Source organism: Manihot esculenta, chromosome 16 (genome assembly GCF_001659605.2).
Source record: "Manihot esculenta cultivar AM560-2 chromosome 16, M.esculenta_v8, whole genome shotgun sequence".
NCBI lineage: Eukaryota > Viridiplantae > Streptophyta > Magnoliopsida > Malpighiales > Euphorbiaceae > Manihot > Manihot esculenta.
The window spans coordinates 29,495,823-29,511,457 of record NC_035176.2 but is presented as its reverse complement, the minus strand read 5'-3'; the positions used below and the strand labels follow the sequence as shown (position 1 = coordinate 29,511,457).

Sequence of the window (15,635 nt, the reverse complement as noted above, 5' to 3'; positions counted from 1 at the left end):
TTTAAAATTAAATTAATAACAGCCAAGTCCATCCTGCGGTAAGCTAGTACCTTAACTGTTGATAGACACCAGTCGAATCATCTTCTACAAGAAGCAACGATATCACAATATATCTTAGGACAACAAAATTCTGACTAGGATATAATATTATCACTCAAGATACTGTATTAGAAATAAAAATGAAAAACGGAACTCTATTTTGAGGTTCAATCTTGTATCATTCAGTTGAGGCATCAGACCGGATTCTCTCATACAATCGATAAATCAGAGTAGACTTGGACATCTGGGGTTCTCTTTCCAGCGCCGCAATTACATCCTTAAGAGTAATAGTGCGGGCAACCCTTATTTGCGGCGCACTTGCTTGGTGCCTTCCAATTTTCCTAACAGCTCCTGATGAAATGGGGAAAAAAAAGTAAGGTGAAAAACAAAGCAAATCGAAATGATGTAGCTTGGTTTGCATATGCTCCACTGGTTCTCAGTTCTCACGCTTACTTGATGCAGATGCAGGGCTCCTTTTTTCTGGTTCTTGATTATCCTTCATATTTCTTCCAGAGGTTGACTTGCGGCTAACATCTTTAGATAGTTGGGAACCGGATGTTGCCTCTGTCCCACCTTCACGTTTCTGGCGTGCTTGCTCAGCCATGAGTTGCCATTTCGACAGCATGTCGTCCCCACCAACAGCAGCTCGAGCAGCAACATTTGCAGCCGTTGTCCTCATTTTGTCATCTTCCTCTTTGTTTGCCTACACAGTAATAGAGGTACTTGACAAGAATTCCCCTTATTTGGCTAAAAGGAGAACTTGTAGCAGTCAGTTAAAGGCTGGTTTATACCTTCATTGATTTCATACGACCTTCGTCTTTCTCCTTATCACCTTCAACTCCATCGTCCCCCTCAGGCTGCATTTGCAGATATCAAGCACATAGAAACTTAAGGAACGCATCCTTAAAGGTATGCACATAATATACAGATTATTCATCTCTACTTGTGTGATTTTCTTCCTTCCTGCAAACTTGACTGAAAGTTTTAACATTTCATAGTTTATATAAAGTACCCACTTCATTAACTTTTTGAAGCTTTTCTGCTTCAGCCTGCTTTTTCTCCCATTCTTCCTTAGCTTTCTGGTTCATCGCCATGATTTGCTGTCGAACATCTGAGGTGATTACGGTCCAGTGTCTAGGCTTCTCAGCATCCACCCGCTGTAAAGATGGATTAACATTAGGTAAAGTATGAGGAAAGATAACATGCTAGCACTAGCAAGATAAATTCAAATGCAATAAGAAAATAAAAACTGACCTGCTTGGACAGCCGGATCAGGTTACTTATTAGTCCACACATTCTTTCCTCCACACACTAAATATTCAGAATATCCAGTTTTATAACTAAAAATCTCATACTTTACACTTATCACATAACAAAAACTAAGGAGTTAGCATCTCACCAAAGATAAGCATCGCTCCACATCATTGTTGATATTCTTCAAACCACACTTAGCCACTAGAACACAAACCCGATATTTTAAGCCATGTTATTCATATTTGCTCATTTCATAAAGCAGAAAGTGCATAAAATAGGTCTGAACTGAGATGAGAACAATGAATGGACAGAATATTAACTGATCTCTGCCAATTTTTTCTGCAGTGGAATTTTCTGCAGAATCAACCTTTCTTCTTCTTCTTGTACAACTCTCCGAGATGCTTCTGAAACTCGACTTTCCTCCTTGGACCCAGAGAATAGCTGCTCTTCCTCTTCCTATTTTGAACAAGCAAAATTTCAGAACTCAGAAGGTTGGGCAGATAAAGAGTCAGTGTATAATACTTATCAGTGCGCACTTCTACATGAACAAACTTGATGAGAAACACAACATACCCTTAGATTAACTCCACTGACAGCAGTGACATCATTGAGTTGTTCAATGCTTTGATCTGAAAAGGCCCCAGACACTTTTTGCTTCTTACTGCAGTTATGTTGCAACTTGTAAGATGATTCATTTAATAAAATAACTCATCAATATCAAAGAAAATCAAATGGCCATGTAAAACAATATTTAAAGACTAGCTGGATGCTAAACTGACGGGTAATAAACACACATCAAGTTATATTTGTTGATAAAGCTGATTAGTTAGGAGCAGTGTTGGTTTTTTTGTTGCAGTTGTTTTTTAATCCATTTCCTAAAACTATAAAAGCATGACAATAGCTGTTCCGGAGATTCTATAAATGAATACAGAATATTATTGATTCCTAAAAGTTCTCTCTCTCTCATCTTATTTCTGCTCCTTCCTGGTGTCTCTAGTGATTTTACTCTCCCTTTCTTTCTTTCCGGTTGTTTGCTACCAGACAACACAATGCCCAGAGATTCCAGATCCCAATACATAGGACTGTTAAAAGAAGCTATTTCACCTTGACATAGGTGAAGAAGAACCAAGTGCTTCAAGTGGTTTTTTTTGGCCAATCAAAGGTTTCTTTGGAGGTGTTCTTGCAGGAATTCCAGCAGAAGCAGCTACAGATGGGATCCTAGAGCCTACCTGATAAATACAGAAACAAAAAGGATGCCTGTCATTAACAGGTAACTTACAGAACGTAGCATGCTAGAAGTACAGAAAAAGAATTTGCATATGAAAACATAGATTCTCCCCCTACTCTTCCCTCTTGTCACATTCTCAACAATGAATTGCATTCTAAATAAATATTAACACAATAATGGACTTGGATGGCCACAGAAATACTTTATAAAATAATCCCTATTTAAACACATCCCTATCAACTCTATGTGCGATAAAACCCACATACTTAGCCTCTTCATCAACTTCATGCAAAACACAAATGGTCCTATTCTTACAAATATGCTTAGTCATCTAATCAGATAAAAGTTCCATGGTTTAATTTACAACAGTAAGAAAGCAAAGAAACTGCCTCCCTAAAGAACTAAATGCAGTAGTAGATTCATTATAAATATGAGCTACCTGAACATTTGGGTCCAGTTGAGTTGAAATGGAAGGAGGAACTGAATTTGAGGGCGCCATACCAATAGGTGCAGAGCAACCAACTTTTGAAGACTGCTTTTCTAAAGACTCATCCTTCAAATTTCCTGGCACTGACTTCCCCTGTTCAGCAGGTGTGACAGGCAAACCCTGAGAGTTAGACAACTGAGATTTCTGCTGCTGCTCAATAGCCTGTTCAAATGGTTCTTGTTTTACATAATTTGTTGATGAAGGGCCAGAACTTTGCCCTTTAGTCATTGGTGCTTTCCACGGAACTGAACTTTGTTGCAATAGTGATTTGTTTGTATACGGGGAAATAGGACCACTCTGCAATCTGTTGGGATCAGCAACAGGATTTTGCCTCTCAAATTTTGGAACACTCAACATGTTTATTGCCTGGGTTGAACCTCCCATTTGAGTTGCACCCACAGATTGATGTGAAATTTGCCTCATTTGTAAATCATGAGGTTGCGGCTTCATGGATGACCCTGAAGTGTTGGCGTTTGTTCCAGCATATGGCTGATAAGTAGCACTATTACTTCCATACACTGGAAAGGCAGTCTGTTGAAAACGCATATGTTGCTCCTGCTTGCTATGTCCCGGCACAGAAATTGAAGACCTCTCCCTATCTTGATTGACTATAGCACTGGAGGAAGGCATTTGACTTGCTTGTATTCCATGAGAATCTGGCTGATGTTCCACCTCGCGAGATTTCTGATTATTATTTTCTGCAGATAAGAAGCTAGGATCAGCTTGCACTGTGCCTGCTGAAGAGGCAGTAGAACCAACAGATGTTCTCACATTGTGTTGGCGTGCAAAAGCTTGAGATTGTAAGTGGGATTGGTTGGAACCTGGCTGCAAGCACAGGACAAGCTCCTTTTCAGCTTGGCATCAACAAAAAATTCTTAAGATCACATAATATACCAGTCTCATCCCATAATTTTACCTGTGACTGTAATTTTGCTACTGCCAACCTTAGCACCTGGTCCCCTACAATATTTCTCATAAGCCTGACAAATTGTTCTTTCGCAATTTCATTTTTCTAACAGCAACAGCAGTAGAAGAATCAGGATAAGATATAGGGCACCCAATCCAAAGCATGAAAGACATTAGAATATGGAAATTCATGTCAGAGACCCACCCTCAGTTTATTAAACAGAGTCTGAAGTTGCATCTCTCTGTCTTTGTCAAGATGGGGCTTTAAGGCAGGCAACAATAACACAAAAGGTATCTGCTTGCCTTGATTCTTGGCATTACCAGGTTGCTCCATGCCCATGGCCTGTTGATTCTGCTGATTAACCATGTTAACTTTCAAGTATTGAGATTCAGTGTCTGGATTTTGTATTTTATCACGTTCAGAAAGTGGCATAGGATTTCTTTCAGAAATCTGCATCCCGGGTGTTCGAGGATTTGGAAGGGGAACTTGTTCTGCCTGCGCTTTTTGAACATCATCTTGGGGTCGTTTCTGATGTAATAGGAGCTGACTGGATTCCTGCATGACATCATTATGTACTTGCTGATTTTCAGCAGCAGAACTAAGATGCTTTGGTCCCATTAAAGATGAGTGCTGATCTTTCTCCTGTTGTTGCTGGCTTGCACCACTGGCATTTTCACCTTGTGTGGTAGTTTGCCAATTTGAAAATGATTGATTGGGAGTTTGATTGATTTCATGGGAAAAAACTGCTGTAATTTTGAGTTGCACATGTCACAAATAACCATAAAGTTTCAAGTATAGAGAGCAAAGGGAATGAACATAAGAGAAGCACATGCACATTCAGCAGGAAATGTTAGAGATCATATCTTTGACTAAATATTTCTCCCCCATTCCAAGATGTTACTTTTATCTTGTTACAAAGTTTGTGTGCTTGTTATTGGGCATGATACAAGGGGGCAAAAACACTTGACAATATAATCAGAAAATAAAGACTTTGAAATTCAGCAAAATAAACTTGCATAGTTTCCAAATTACAACTCTTTAAGTTACAGCTAGATTCAAATAAAACAAAAATCTGAAGTGGAAAATATAATGTATCTAATGCCTGAAATTCAAACCAACCACCAGCACCTTGAAATAGTGATTGCAAACAAAGAAGCTAATGACAACACGAACACTATGCCATAATAACACTTCATTATCTCTTCCACAGGCTGCTCCATCCCCTTAAATTCAATTGCCAATGAAATTCCGTACAATTTGCTCCAAACTCCCAAACACAAAAGCAATAACAGCAAAAGTGCAAAACCCTAAATGACATTTTTTTTATGAAACAAGGCGATTCAAGAGAAATAGGTTTCAGTCAAAATCGAAAACCTACAGGAGTCAGACGGCTGAGGAGTGGACGCATCGCCTCCAATATCTCGATTCAGTGCAGCCTGAAACGCCTCGACGTCAGCACCGGAATGCATAGTTTCGTCCTGTAAACGAAAATTAAAGAATGAACCATTTTTCCAAAATCTGAATACAGAGGATAGTTAGAGACAGAAAATTCAGTAAAGAGACCTCGTCTTCTTCGAGGAGCTTCATTATTGAAGGGTCCATGAAGAGGCGCCGGCCGCGGCAGAGAGGCTGAGACTGCCTCACTCACTCAAAAGCTCACTCTTGGCCGCACGGGTAGAGGACAGAAGAGTGCACGCTCATGAAAGGAGAAATGTCCGTTTGCTGTAATTTTACTTTTCGGTTGCAGCAGTTGAGAAGAATTTATGATCGCTCGGTGCCGGCCGGCCGTGAGAAACTAGAGAATTCACGCTTCGCTTTATTTACCTTTAACAAGAGAATGGCTTGTACAGGGCTTACCTTTATTTACCTTCGCTTTGCTTTTAGGTTATATGGTTTTAATTTATATTAAAATAATCCATGTGATATTATTTTATTAATAAATAGCTATAATTTTTAAATAAAATATTAATATAAAAATTATATTATAAAATATTAATTTAATGTAAATTGAATAATAAATTTAAAAATAAAAATAAATGAAATTATATTATATTATATTTTATATTTATTTAATTAATAATTATATTTTAATCGTTAAACGTAAATAATATTGAAACTAAAATTTTAGTAGATATAATTACGAAAAATACTTAACAACAAAATATAGGATAATAAAGATTGATTAAAAATATAGGATAATTTGATTGTTATTAAATTGCATAATGTTGTCATCATTTTAAATATCAAACATGAATTATACTCTTATATATCAAAGATTTATAATATATATTTAGGTACTATTTTCATGCAGTAGTGCTACCTTAAAAAAATATTAATAATGTATTGAATAAGAAAAATAAAAACAAAATTATATAAATTTACCATACAAAATTGTAGATATGTGAAACAAATACATTCATACATTGTAACTTACCCAATAATAGGTACTATTATTATAATATTATGAGGATTATTCATTGAATAAATTGTAACTTACATATAAGATTAATTAATTTCTTATTAAATGGTGTCATATAACAAAATTTTATCCATAATTTATTTAAAATGTGTTTATCCATAATTTTTATTCATTTTATTTATTTACACTTTTTAAATTTAACCTATTTATTAATTTTTTAATTATATTCATCTTAAAAATATTAAATTTCACCAAATATCTTATATTTTGAAAAATTTTTAAAAATAAAATAAAATTATAAAAAAATAGATAATAATTTTAAAATAATAAAATAAATTTATAAAAATTATGAAATAGAGAAAATATTATTTTTAATATTTAATTATATTAGTCACAATATATATTAATTTTTTTATACAGCTTAAATTTTTTAAAACAATAAAATATAAACTATAACTATATATATATATATATATATAAGTAGTTATTTTTTGTAATTCAATAACATTAGATATAGGGTAGTATTTTTAAATATAAATTAAATAATTAAAAAAATTAAAAAATAAAATTTAGTTTCAGTTAAATCATCAAGAACGCACGTATTAATAAATAATTTAAAAGGAATCATGTGTTAAGTTTAGGAAATATTTAATTAACTAGATAGATTGGTTTAATGAAAAAAAAAAAGCTAAATAGTCGCCTGCGAGAGCTAAACAATTATCACTTGTGTTGGTATACTTGTATGGAAAATGGAATATTATACATGTGTCCACAATAGAATATTTAACACATACAATGTCTGTACTCCACTATGTGCACGTGTGACTACATATATGCGCATTGGTGTAGGGAGGCAATCGGTCGATATGATTTCAAACTAAATAGAAATAAATGAAAAACCAAATTTCAAAAATAATAAAGATCGAACTGAATCAAAATACAAGAAAAACTAAATTGAATTCAACTGAAAAACAAGCTGCAGTTCGGATCATCAAAGGCCATGGAGATGGACGTGGTGTACTTAAATTATAGGTATAGACAATGCTAACATTTCTCGTTTCTTCAGAGTAACCTGGAACTAATTTCCATATATCACAGACAAAATTGATATTAAGAACAATTCCTATATCTCCTTTTCCTCTTTCTAGATTTTTTTATACAAACAATTGGCATAATAGGTATTTAATCTGCAAAAGAAATGTCAGCACAGAAATGCACAGAGAAATTAGCTGAAACGAAAGAAAATCAGAAATGGAATGTGCAGATTTGCTGAAAGTCATTCCTGAAGACAAGCCTGTGAGATGGAAAAAAAACTTCTATGGCAGTAGAGCTTTTAACTGCACCGTGAAAAGATCCCCTAGTGCTCCACGAATTTCCATCTAAATGAAGAAGTGCAAGGATTAGGTTTTCAGTAAACAGAGGCAATTTACTAGATGATGGATGATGGCAATGCAGGAAATCATACAAGGAAATTAACTCTCATTTAGGTAGAAGAGAAAATGGTGAATACTTTCTTTTCCACCATGCCTATTAATTCTAGAAGTTGAAGATACCTGATCACAGCACACGAGTTTTGTAAGCAAAGGATAGAAGTCTCTTAAATGTCTTCTGAAAATCTTGTTGTTCATAGAGCACATGCCTTTAAGCACCTGAAAGATCAAGATGACAAAGAAATTGCATAAATACTGCAGTTCTTAAATTAGTAAGAAGAACACATCTCATCTGTTCCGATGACACCCCACTTTCTTCTCTTGCCAAAATAGAGAGAGAGTGCAAAAATCCAATTTATAGGGGGAAAAGGTGAAATCAAATGCTAGGAGGTGCTACAGGAATGTGAAGATCAAGAGGATCATCATTTGATCCTTCTTCACTACAGAGGATATGGTAAATAGCAGCGAAAGAAAATAGCAGAAAACCATATTTCACCCACAAGATACTGATGCAAAATAATATTACACCTAAGAGTTGAAATCATCTTGAAAAGTTGCAAATATAAGGAGAAGAAATACCATAGGAAAAGGAGCATTTAGGAATTATTTCTTTAAGGCAATTGCATACAAGTACTGAAATCAGTCAGCTGCTGTAAACTATTATATTATCATGACAAGCCAAAAGCTCCAAACACATAAACAGATAAGAGAAGCATTGTATACCTTGACAATGATTGGTGACCGTAACTCAAGAACTCGATGAACATCCATGTTAGTAGTCTCCCCCACAGAGGATTGGAGATCAGATGCTTCCTTGAGCACCTGTTCACAGAGAGAAACTAATTTTGCTTCTGCTATTCCTTCAAGTTTCTCATCCCCAGTAGCATCTTCAGTGACACTTAAATTATTTTGCGCCGCAGGAATATCAACATTTTCAGAAACACTAGATTCCAGAATTTGCCCATCGTTGGCAAGGGAATCTGAAGTTGTTTTTTGCAATACATCCAGATATATGCTAGTTCCTGTTAATTCTTGACGAAGAAGGTTTAGAGGCAGCCTGTCCAAAGATGAACCAATTACAACATGTTTTCTTCCATCAAAGACTAAACAAACAATAATTAAGAAAAAAAAAACACCCTATTAGGAAAAGAGATGAGAAAAATAAATTGGCAATAACTTGTTCCTCACCTATCAACAGCAATGTGGTGCATGCGCATTCTGAGGTTTGGATATGAATTATATGAAGCAGCAAACTCTAACATGGATAATACAACTTCCATTATAGCAATCTTTTGTGGGGCTTTTAACTTGCTCCAGTACTTCTTCTGCAAATTTTAGAAGGAAATTATAATTAGAAAGGAAAAATATTCCCTCACAATTCCATGATTCAATGATGCATCAGGAAACCTCCCTCCTCTTCCCCTCCCTCAGCTACAACTTATGTCACAGGAACCAACTAGACTACATAGAAGAAAGTAATTTGGATTTGGATAACTGCCTCTTCTAACAGACAAGGGAAATCTAAAAAAAACTGGTGGTTTTTATAAACACCAATATCAGCATCCATACCTGAATACTATCAATAGCACCAAGAAGTAATAATTGAGTGATGCACTTGCCCCTAATAGTTGTCATCAAAGCACTTTCTTCCTCATCTTTGACATCAGGCTCCACCACAACATCAGGAACCTAAGGCATCCCATGAAGAAAAGAGATTCAGAGAAACAGAGGAAAGGTAAATATTTGAAACACATCAGAAAATGAAGTGATGCTTTTTTTTTTTTTTTCCTTTTACATCTCATCACAAGTTTTACTAGTGGAAAGTTTAAAAATCCAAAAGAGCAATGGAGAATAAACAAAATAAAATGAAAAGAAAAAAAACAGTACCAATGATTTGAAACACCTAAAAACATTGTGCATAAAAATTAAAAAGCTTTAAACATGATGTATTCAAGTTTTTTAACCCTCCCTAAGATGAGTGAATACTCTCGCCTTTCCATACTTTCTCTTCAGTAAACTCCCTAGCTTTATGTTGATACAATACAAGGTTATCAAGTGTGAACACATGAAAGCAACCAACTATATCTGAAGTACAAAACTTACAAATACAAACAGATCTTAGTAGAAAATCTAAATCCATTGCCACCTCTAAAATGTTAATATTTACTTTTCAAAGGGAAATGAAATGCTGAATACCTTGATTGGAGATGAGGGTGCTGAGGCATCTGAAGCACGAGCTTTAGATTTGGAGGTGAGGCTCCTCATGAACAGATTGTCCATCATATTTCCCATTATTTTTTGACCTATGGTTTGACTCCTTTGAAATCCAGCAGCTTCAGCAGGTTTCTGAAATCTTCCTGATGGTGAGGGAAGTCCTACAAGAACAAGCGTATGGGCTTTTAAGTGCTACCGATGAGTATAGTACAAAGAGATTGGAAAATACGTAGCTACTAAGCACAAAGTGATAAGAGTTTGTTATTTTGGTTATATGTACTGTAGCAAAAAATTTGCACACTTGCAGGTTCTAAGTCATCTCTCCTTAAATATTCAGCTGGCTGATGCATTCAGGCTTTTTTATCTCCTGAATAGACCCTCTAGTCAGAATTTTCTGCTCACCCAATCTCAGGAGCAGGTCTCCTGAGTATTGCTGTGGTCTTGTTATTTTTGCTCTCCCACTTATGCTTTCTTGCTTTCTTCTTTTGCCAGACTAGTGCTGTTTATTTCTTTTATTACAATGAGTAAAATATCATTAAAACATTTGATAGACCAACCTTCTGATCCATCCAAATTGCTTTGCAATCCCGTTTCTTGTCTGTTATCTGGCAAGACAAATGCATTCCCTCCAACGACATGAGCATTACTTGGAGATGCCAGCACAGATGACTTTCCATTGTCGTTGATATCAAACTGATGGCTATCTGCAACATCATCAGCGATGACCTCTGGATCTGTAACTAGTACTGAAGAGCTTTTTGGGTTCTCCAAACTCAAAGCATTAAGCAACTCAAGCGGTTGTGTTGTGTATGAAGCATCTCTAGCAGCCAAACCAAAACTGATTAGTCATTAATATAATCACAAAAGACTCTCACATCAGCCAACAGACCTAGATAATAAGACACGCACCTTATGCTTTTCAACAAAGTGTCCCAGTCACTCTCGCTAAACTGGTGACCTCCAGCTTCAATCAGATGTACCAGTGCACCCAAAGATATTGAAACGACAGTCTGATCTGTCTTTTTTGCACAGTCCAGAAGCAAGCTCAGAAGTGAAGGCAACATGAAGTACACCTCCTGCATAAGAGAAGGAAAGAAAATTGATAATTTACAGAAAATAAATAACAAGCATAATATTTTCTGCATTGTTCAGATAACAGTTGCTCAAAATGCTCAGCATAGCCATTTCTGTACAATTCTCTCGCATGTACTCCAAGTCTCAAACATAAGCATTACTTTTCAATATTCTCACCTAATTCCATCATTGTACATGATGTCTAATGAATTGTTAATTCTCATTTGTTTCCAAACATTATAGTTTGTACAAATATATCAGCAGAAGTGCACAATTTGGAACAATGAATGTTTTAGTGTTAAGTAAAGCATTCATCCAATTATGGATCTCACAAAGACCCGACTGAAGGGGTAAAATAGGTTCTAAGAATACAGCAGCCTATAGATTAAATTTAAAATTACTTTGACAAAATATAGATCCTATGACATGGAATGGTTGTGTCGCAAAATTATTGAACACCAACATGGTGCAAATCTTGCATAGCGTTAAACCAAGAGTATAACAATTGATCAAAATTAACTCTGAAGAAAATGGTTCTGGCAATGGTTTGGGTCAGAAAGTGAAAGCTCAGTGCATTAAGATTTAATATGAACCAATGGTATGTAGAAACAGACAATTATGCTAGAGTTTTTGTGCAGGTCTCAGAAACATTGTTCTGATCCAACATGAAACAATTAACAAGCACGAGAACTTGGTCTTCTGCAAAGAAATCTCACTACACATTCTTCACATTGTTCTCAATAACAAGAAACAACATTTCGGCTGCTTTTGTGCTGGATAACAAGTGAGAGAGGAAGCTAGAGTGAAGGGAGAGTGGGAGAGGAAAGAGAGGGAGCATAGGTAGAGGGAAAAAGGAAAAAAATTAAAATAAAATAAAGATGGATTATTTGGGTAAAGGAAAAAAATGTTAAATAATATTTGTTCTATATGTGTTTGTGCGTATAATGGTCTGCAAAAGTACAATCAATTTTACAAATAATGCTAAATCATAAAATTGCCTAAGTTGCAAGATTAATGGAAGAAGGTTTCAGTATTTTAGTGGTTACAACTTAATTGGTTGTTAGAACACTCATGATAACCCAAAACCAATTTTTTTAGTAGCCTCACATGCAGAATTTATTCCTTTGGCATTAGTTTCAGTGCTAATTAAAACATATGACATTTGTTTGAATGAAGTTGCTGGTAAGGTAACCGATACCAAAATGTTGATGAGCTTGTCAAATCATACAATGGTTTTCTTCAAAATTCATCTTAGTCACTATAACTTTGTCCTCAAAGTCTCATAATGTAGGCAGTGCCCAACCATGGACTCAACCCTTGTTCCACTTATTCAGATTTATGCAATAATATCAATTTGAAGAGTGAAAATATTAATAAATGAAAACATGGTTTAAAAGCAATTAGGGTCTCTCTAATTTGGCATATTATGATTTTCCTCATGCATGTACAACTTATGACCATAACACCATAATTAAAGATCCACCAGGAGTTATCACACGGAAACAGTTCAAATTCCTTATAACAGATAGTTTAAAATATATTTAGAAAAGAAAAAGGAGACGACCACTAATACCTTGTAGAATGTGTTAAAAAGGTTGCACAACAATTGAAGTGAATGAATACTGGTTTCTCGAAACCACTTATCATCAGAAGAGATTAGGCTTTCCTTTCCAGCATGTCTTACATGATCAAAAATGGGAAACAACACACGATGAAAAATTCTCTCCCAAAATGATGATGAGAACTTGCTACCTCTCTCATTCAGCAAATCAAACAAAACTTCCAGCGCACAGCTTCTAACCTCAGGTCTTGCATCTGATGTCAAAACTGATAAACCAGCTAGCATTGGGAACCAATAGTACTCAGTCACATCAAAATTTGCATCAACATTATCCTCCATGGGCTTCAGAGTTCCACCGGGTAAAAGGCCCTGCATAACAAACATTTATAAACAGTTGGAAAAGAGTGTTTAGTTGGCAAAACCACCAGTTAGCAGAAGATAGTGCACATAGTTTGCATTGATTAGAAAATATCGTGCTGCACTTCAAAAATTACATGCAGAATTTGTGTAATATCCCGTTGAAATGCTACTCCAATGGATACAGGCCAATCAGTAAAGCAAAAAGAAGGGGGGAGGGGGGATGCAAAAGGAAAGACATCCACTGGAAAAGCCCTAATCACAAATAACACAAGTTTAAAACCATGACAAATTATGAAACTACAGAAAAATCAATTAATTTTAATAAGGTGACAAGTTAAATCACAAACCTCTGCCAAACGATCCTCACAAATGCGGAGAAGTGCAATAGCCTTCAAACTTATTCGGTGAGAAGTTTTGTTATTTGCAAAACTTATAAGACAGTTGACACAGTCCATAAAACAATCTCCAACAACCTGATCAAAGTGTTCCAAGATAACTGCAAAATTCTTATGGCATTAGATACGCCAGAACTAACAAATAAGAAAGAAAAGTGAAACAAAGCAAGGAAGAAATAACAACAAGAAGGGGGCAAAAGTTCCCTCCTGTCCTACCCTGTTCCACATTTTCGAAGGCACTTTCCACAATTGATTCCAATTCGTCATCTGCAGCTGCTGTGAAAATCATAAAAACACTATGCCATCCAGACTTTATGCTTCCAACTTTAGATTTGATTATCTGCAATATACACCAGAGAATTTTTTATGCTCATTTATAATAATCCTCAAAGTTAACTATTATTTCAAAATAAAGAAAAAAGCATAATCCAAAAAACTTAAGTATGCATACTTGAACAATACAGTCAACAATTAGTCTCCTTATCGAATCACTTCGACTGTTCCGCATAAGAACAACAAATGGTTTGAGAATGTCATTCTGGAAGGTGAAATTGGTGAGTTCAGCACGCTCCAAATACTTCATGCCAAGCTGCCTTAGGGAATCAATGGCATACATTGCAATTTTCTCCTCGCGATGGCACCCAGCAGAAATAAAATGATTTGCAAGGACAGACCATATTCTAGCCCAGACCTGAAAATGTATCAACAAAAACCTATTTTGTAAAATGTCAAAATGCAACACATAGGCATGCAGTAGACTTTATCACTGTGCATTGCAATTGATAATATGCATAAAAATATTTTTTAAAAAAAGATAGTTCAACAATTGAGAGTCCTCTGAGAAAAAAAAAAAGAAACATAAATGCTGCAGAATATAGCAATTCAAGCTAAATTAATCAAGCAAGTAATAAATTGTATATGGAAACATGCAGACTACTGTTTCATGGACATCAGTGGAAGAGGTAAGGTGAGGATAACTGATATTGATAGTACAAGAAAAAGAGCACCAAGGTACTATTTTAGATGGTGCAACTGCAAAACAATGCTAACTGCAATCACTAATATGCAAATACTGACCTATCTTCTTGAGTTTAAATCAGTAAGTAGATTAAATAGGAATTTGATGCAGTGAAGGATTTAGGAGTTAATTTTTATTTAACTTTTCATATAAAATTAAGATCTTCAATTCAGATTTTTAGTTTCAGTAAAATTAACAAGTTTAGGCTTTTATTATTTATGAAATTTATTTAGGAAATTGAATTTTAATTATTTGAGATTATATTGTTTAGAATTCCCCTAGTTGGAATCAGCTTAGCATTTTCTTATTTTAGAATTCATAATCCTAGTAGTATTAGGTCTAGTAAGTATTGTTTAGAATTCCCTCTTTGCTTACTCTATTGATTATACATCAATTTGGTGTCAGAGAAAAGAGTTTCCTTTAGCTTTCGTGGAAGTCTTTAGTATTATTGTTCTTTCTCTGACCGATTCTTTTGCCATTGTTGAGTCCTTGATACTGTCATCCGTATTCTGCCACTGTTTGATCATCAAACCATTGCACCACCACGGCACCACTAGCAATCAAGTATGCATCACTGGATGGACCTTCTAGTTTTGACTCCAACCACCAGAAGTCGCTACAAAACCCAATGTCTGTTGGTTCAAACATTAACAGGAGTTAAAACCTGCTAGTAATTAGACTTCCCCACTAAACTTTTCCTGGTCTCCAGTCGATGTATTCCTGTTGAATGTTGACAGATCACCCAACTCTCCAAGCACTCCCATAAGCCAGGCCAAATCCAAACTGTCTGCCCAGCCACCAACTCCACACCCACTGTTCTGCTCTTGTTGGCACCTTATCTTCTTGTTCTGCTGCCTGCCACATCACATCAGCAATCTGTGGCATAATCCGTACATGCTAAGTCCATTTTGACATCCGCTCTGGGTAGAAATATTATTTGAGGCATAACCAGAATTCCAAATTGTGTCCTTCATGAGATTTTATGTGGACTGAAATTCAAATATTATAAACTAAAATCAACTCTTACAAGCTACATTAAGTGAGATATTACCTGAGCAACGAATATGGTGGTGCTGAATTTTACTGTCCAGACTTATTTTATGAATTTCAAACCCTTAAACGTATTTTGAGGAAGAGAGAGCTTGATCAGATAACTTCTTTTACTGAGCCACAAATAACTTTTAAACAATGTGATGCTAGCTCAAATATTCAAAAACCAGAAAAGGTGGGAAATCTCTTGAAGAAACTT

General features: G+C 35.4%; 2 protein-coding genes across 6 annotated transcripts in view; both read right to left on the bottom strand.

Moving 5' to 3' along the window:
* Positions 1-114: 114 nt before the first annotated feature.
* Positions 115-5,765, bottom strand: LOC110603668 (transcription initiation factor TFIID subunit 4b). 3 transcript variants are annotated; one of them, XM_021741494.2, is made up of 14 exons: positions 5,479-5,765; positions 5,294-5,393; positions 4,120-4,658; positions 3,925-4,020; positions 2,961-3,833; positions 2,398-2,522; positions 1,867-1,954; positions 1,614-1,749; positions 1,439-1,494; positions 1,294-1,350; positions 1,056-1,196; positions 831-896; positions 493-742; positions 115-390 (listed from the first exon to the last, which is right to left on the bottom strand). In XM_021741494.2, the coding sequence occupies exons 1-14, from the start codon at positions 5,515-5,517 to the stop codon at positions 218-220; spliced, it is 2,739 nt and encodes a 912-aa protein (XP_021597186.1). In that variant the 5' UTR covers positions 5,518-5,765; the 3' UTR covers positions 115-217. The 3 variants fall into 3 exon arrangements, with proteins under 3 accessions (XP_021597186.1, XP_021597185.1, XP_043807790.1); XM_021741493.2 differs by having other exon boundaries at positions 4,120-4,661; positions 5,479-5,764; XM_043951855.1 differs by lacking the exon at positions 1,294-1,350 and having other exon boundaries at positions 4,120-4,661; positions 5,479-5,764.
* A 1,497-nt stretch (positions 5,766-7,262) lies between these two features.
* The window catches only part of LOC110604138 (brefeldin A-inhibited guanine nucleotide-exchange protein 5), a 30,763-nt gene continuing 22,390 nt past the window's right edge, over positions 7,263-15,635 (bottom strand). For all 3 annotated transcript variants that reach the window (XM_021742250.2, XM_021742251.2, XM_021742252.2), the window contains 12 exons: positions 13,820-14,059; positions 13,585-13,708; positions 13,321-13,469; positions 12,626-12,982; positions 10,888-11,054; positions 10,536-10,798; positions 9,961-10,139; positions 9,334-9,453; positions 8,953-9,089; positions 8,488-8,821; positions 7,888-7,983; positions 7,263-7,713 (listed from right to left, as the gene is read on the bottom strand). In XM_021742250.2, coding sequence (XP_021597942.1) covers positions 7,651-7,713; positions 7,888-7,983; positions 8,488-8,821; positions 8,953-9,089; positions 9,334-9,453; positions 9,961-10,139; positions 10,536-10,798; positions 10,888-11,054; positions 12,626-12,982; positions 13,321-13,469; positions 13,585-13,708; positions 13,820-14,059 — 2,229 coding nt within the window. In that variant the 3' untranslated portion in view covers positions 7,263-7,650. The remainder of the gene's footprint in view (positions 7,714-7,887; positions 7,984-8,487; positions 8,822-8,952; positions 9,090-9,333; positions 9,454-9,960; positions 10,140-10,535; positions 10,799-10,887; positions 11,055-12,625; positions 12,983-13,320; positions 13,470-13,584; positions 13,709-13,819; positions 14,060-15,635) is intronic.

Excerpts from the sequence above, each read along its gene's own strand:
- LOC110603668 (XM_021741493.2), bottom strand. The coding sequence starts at position 5,517 with ATGGACCCTTCAATAATGAAGCTCCTCGAAGAAGACGAG. Across the intron at positions 2,523-2,960 it reads AACTGGACCCAAATGTTCAG|GTAGGCTCTAGGATCCCATC; the intron begins GTAGCTCATATT and ends TGTATTTATCAG. Across the intron at positions 1,495-1,613 it reads GAAAAAATTGGCAGAGATCA|TGGCTAAGTGTGGTTTGAAG; the intron begins GTTAATATTCTG and ends TTTGTGTTCTAG.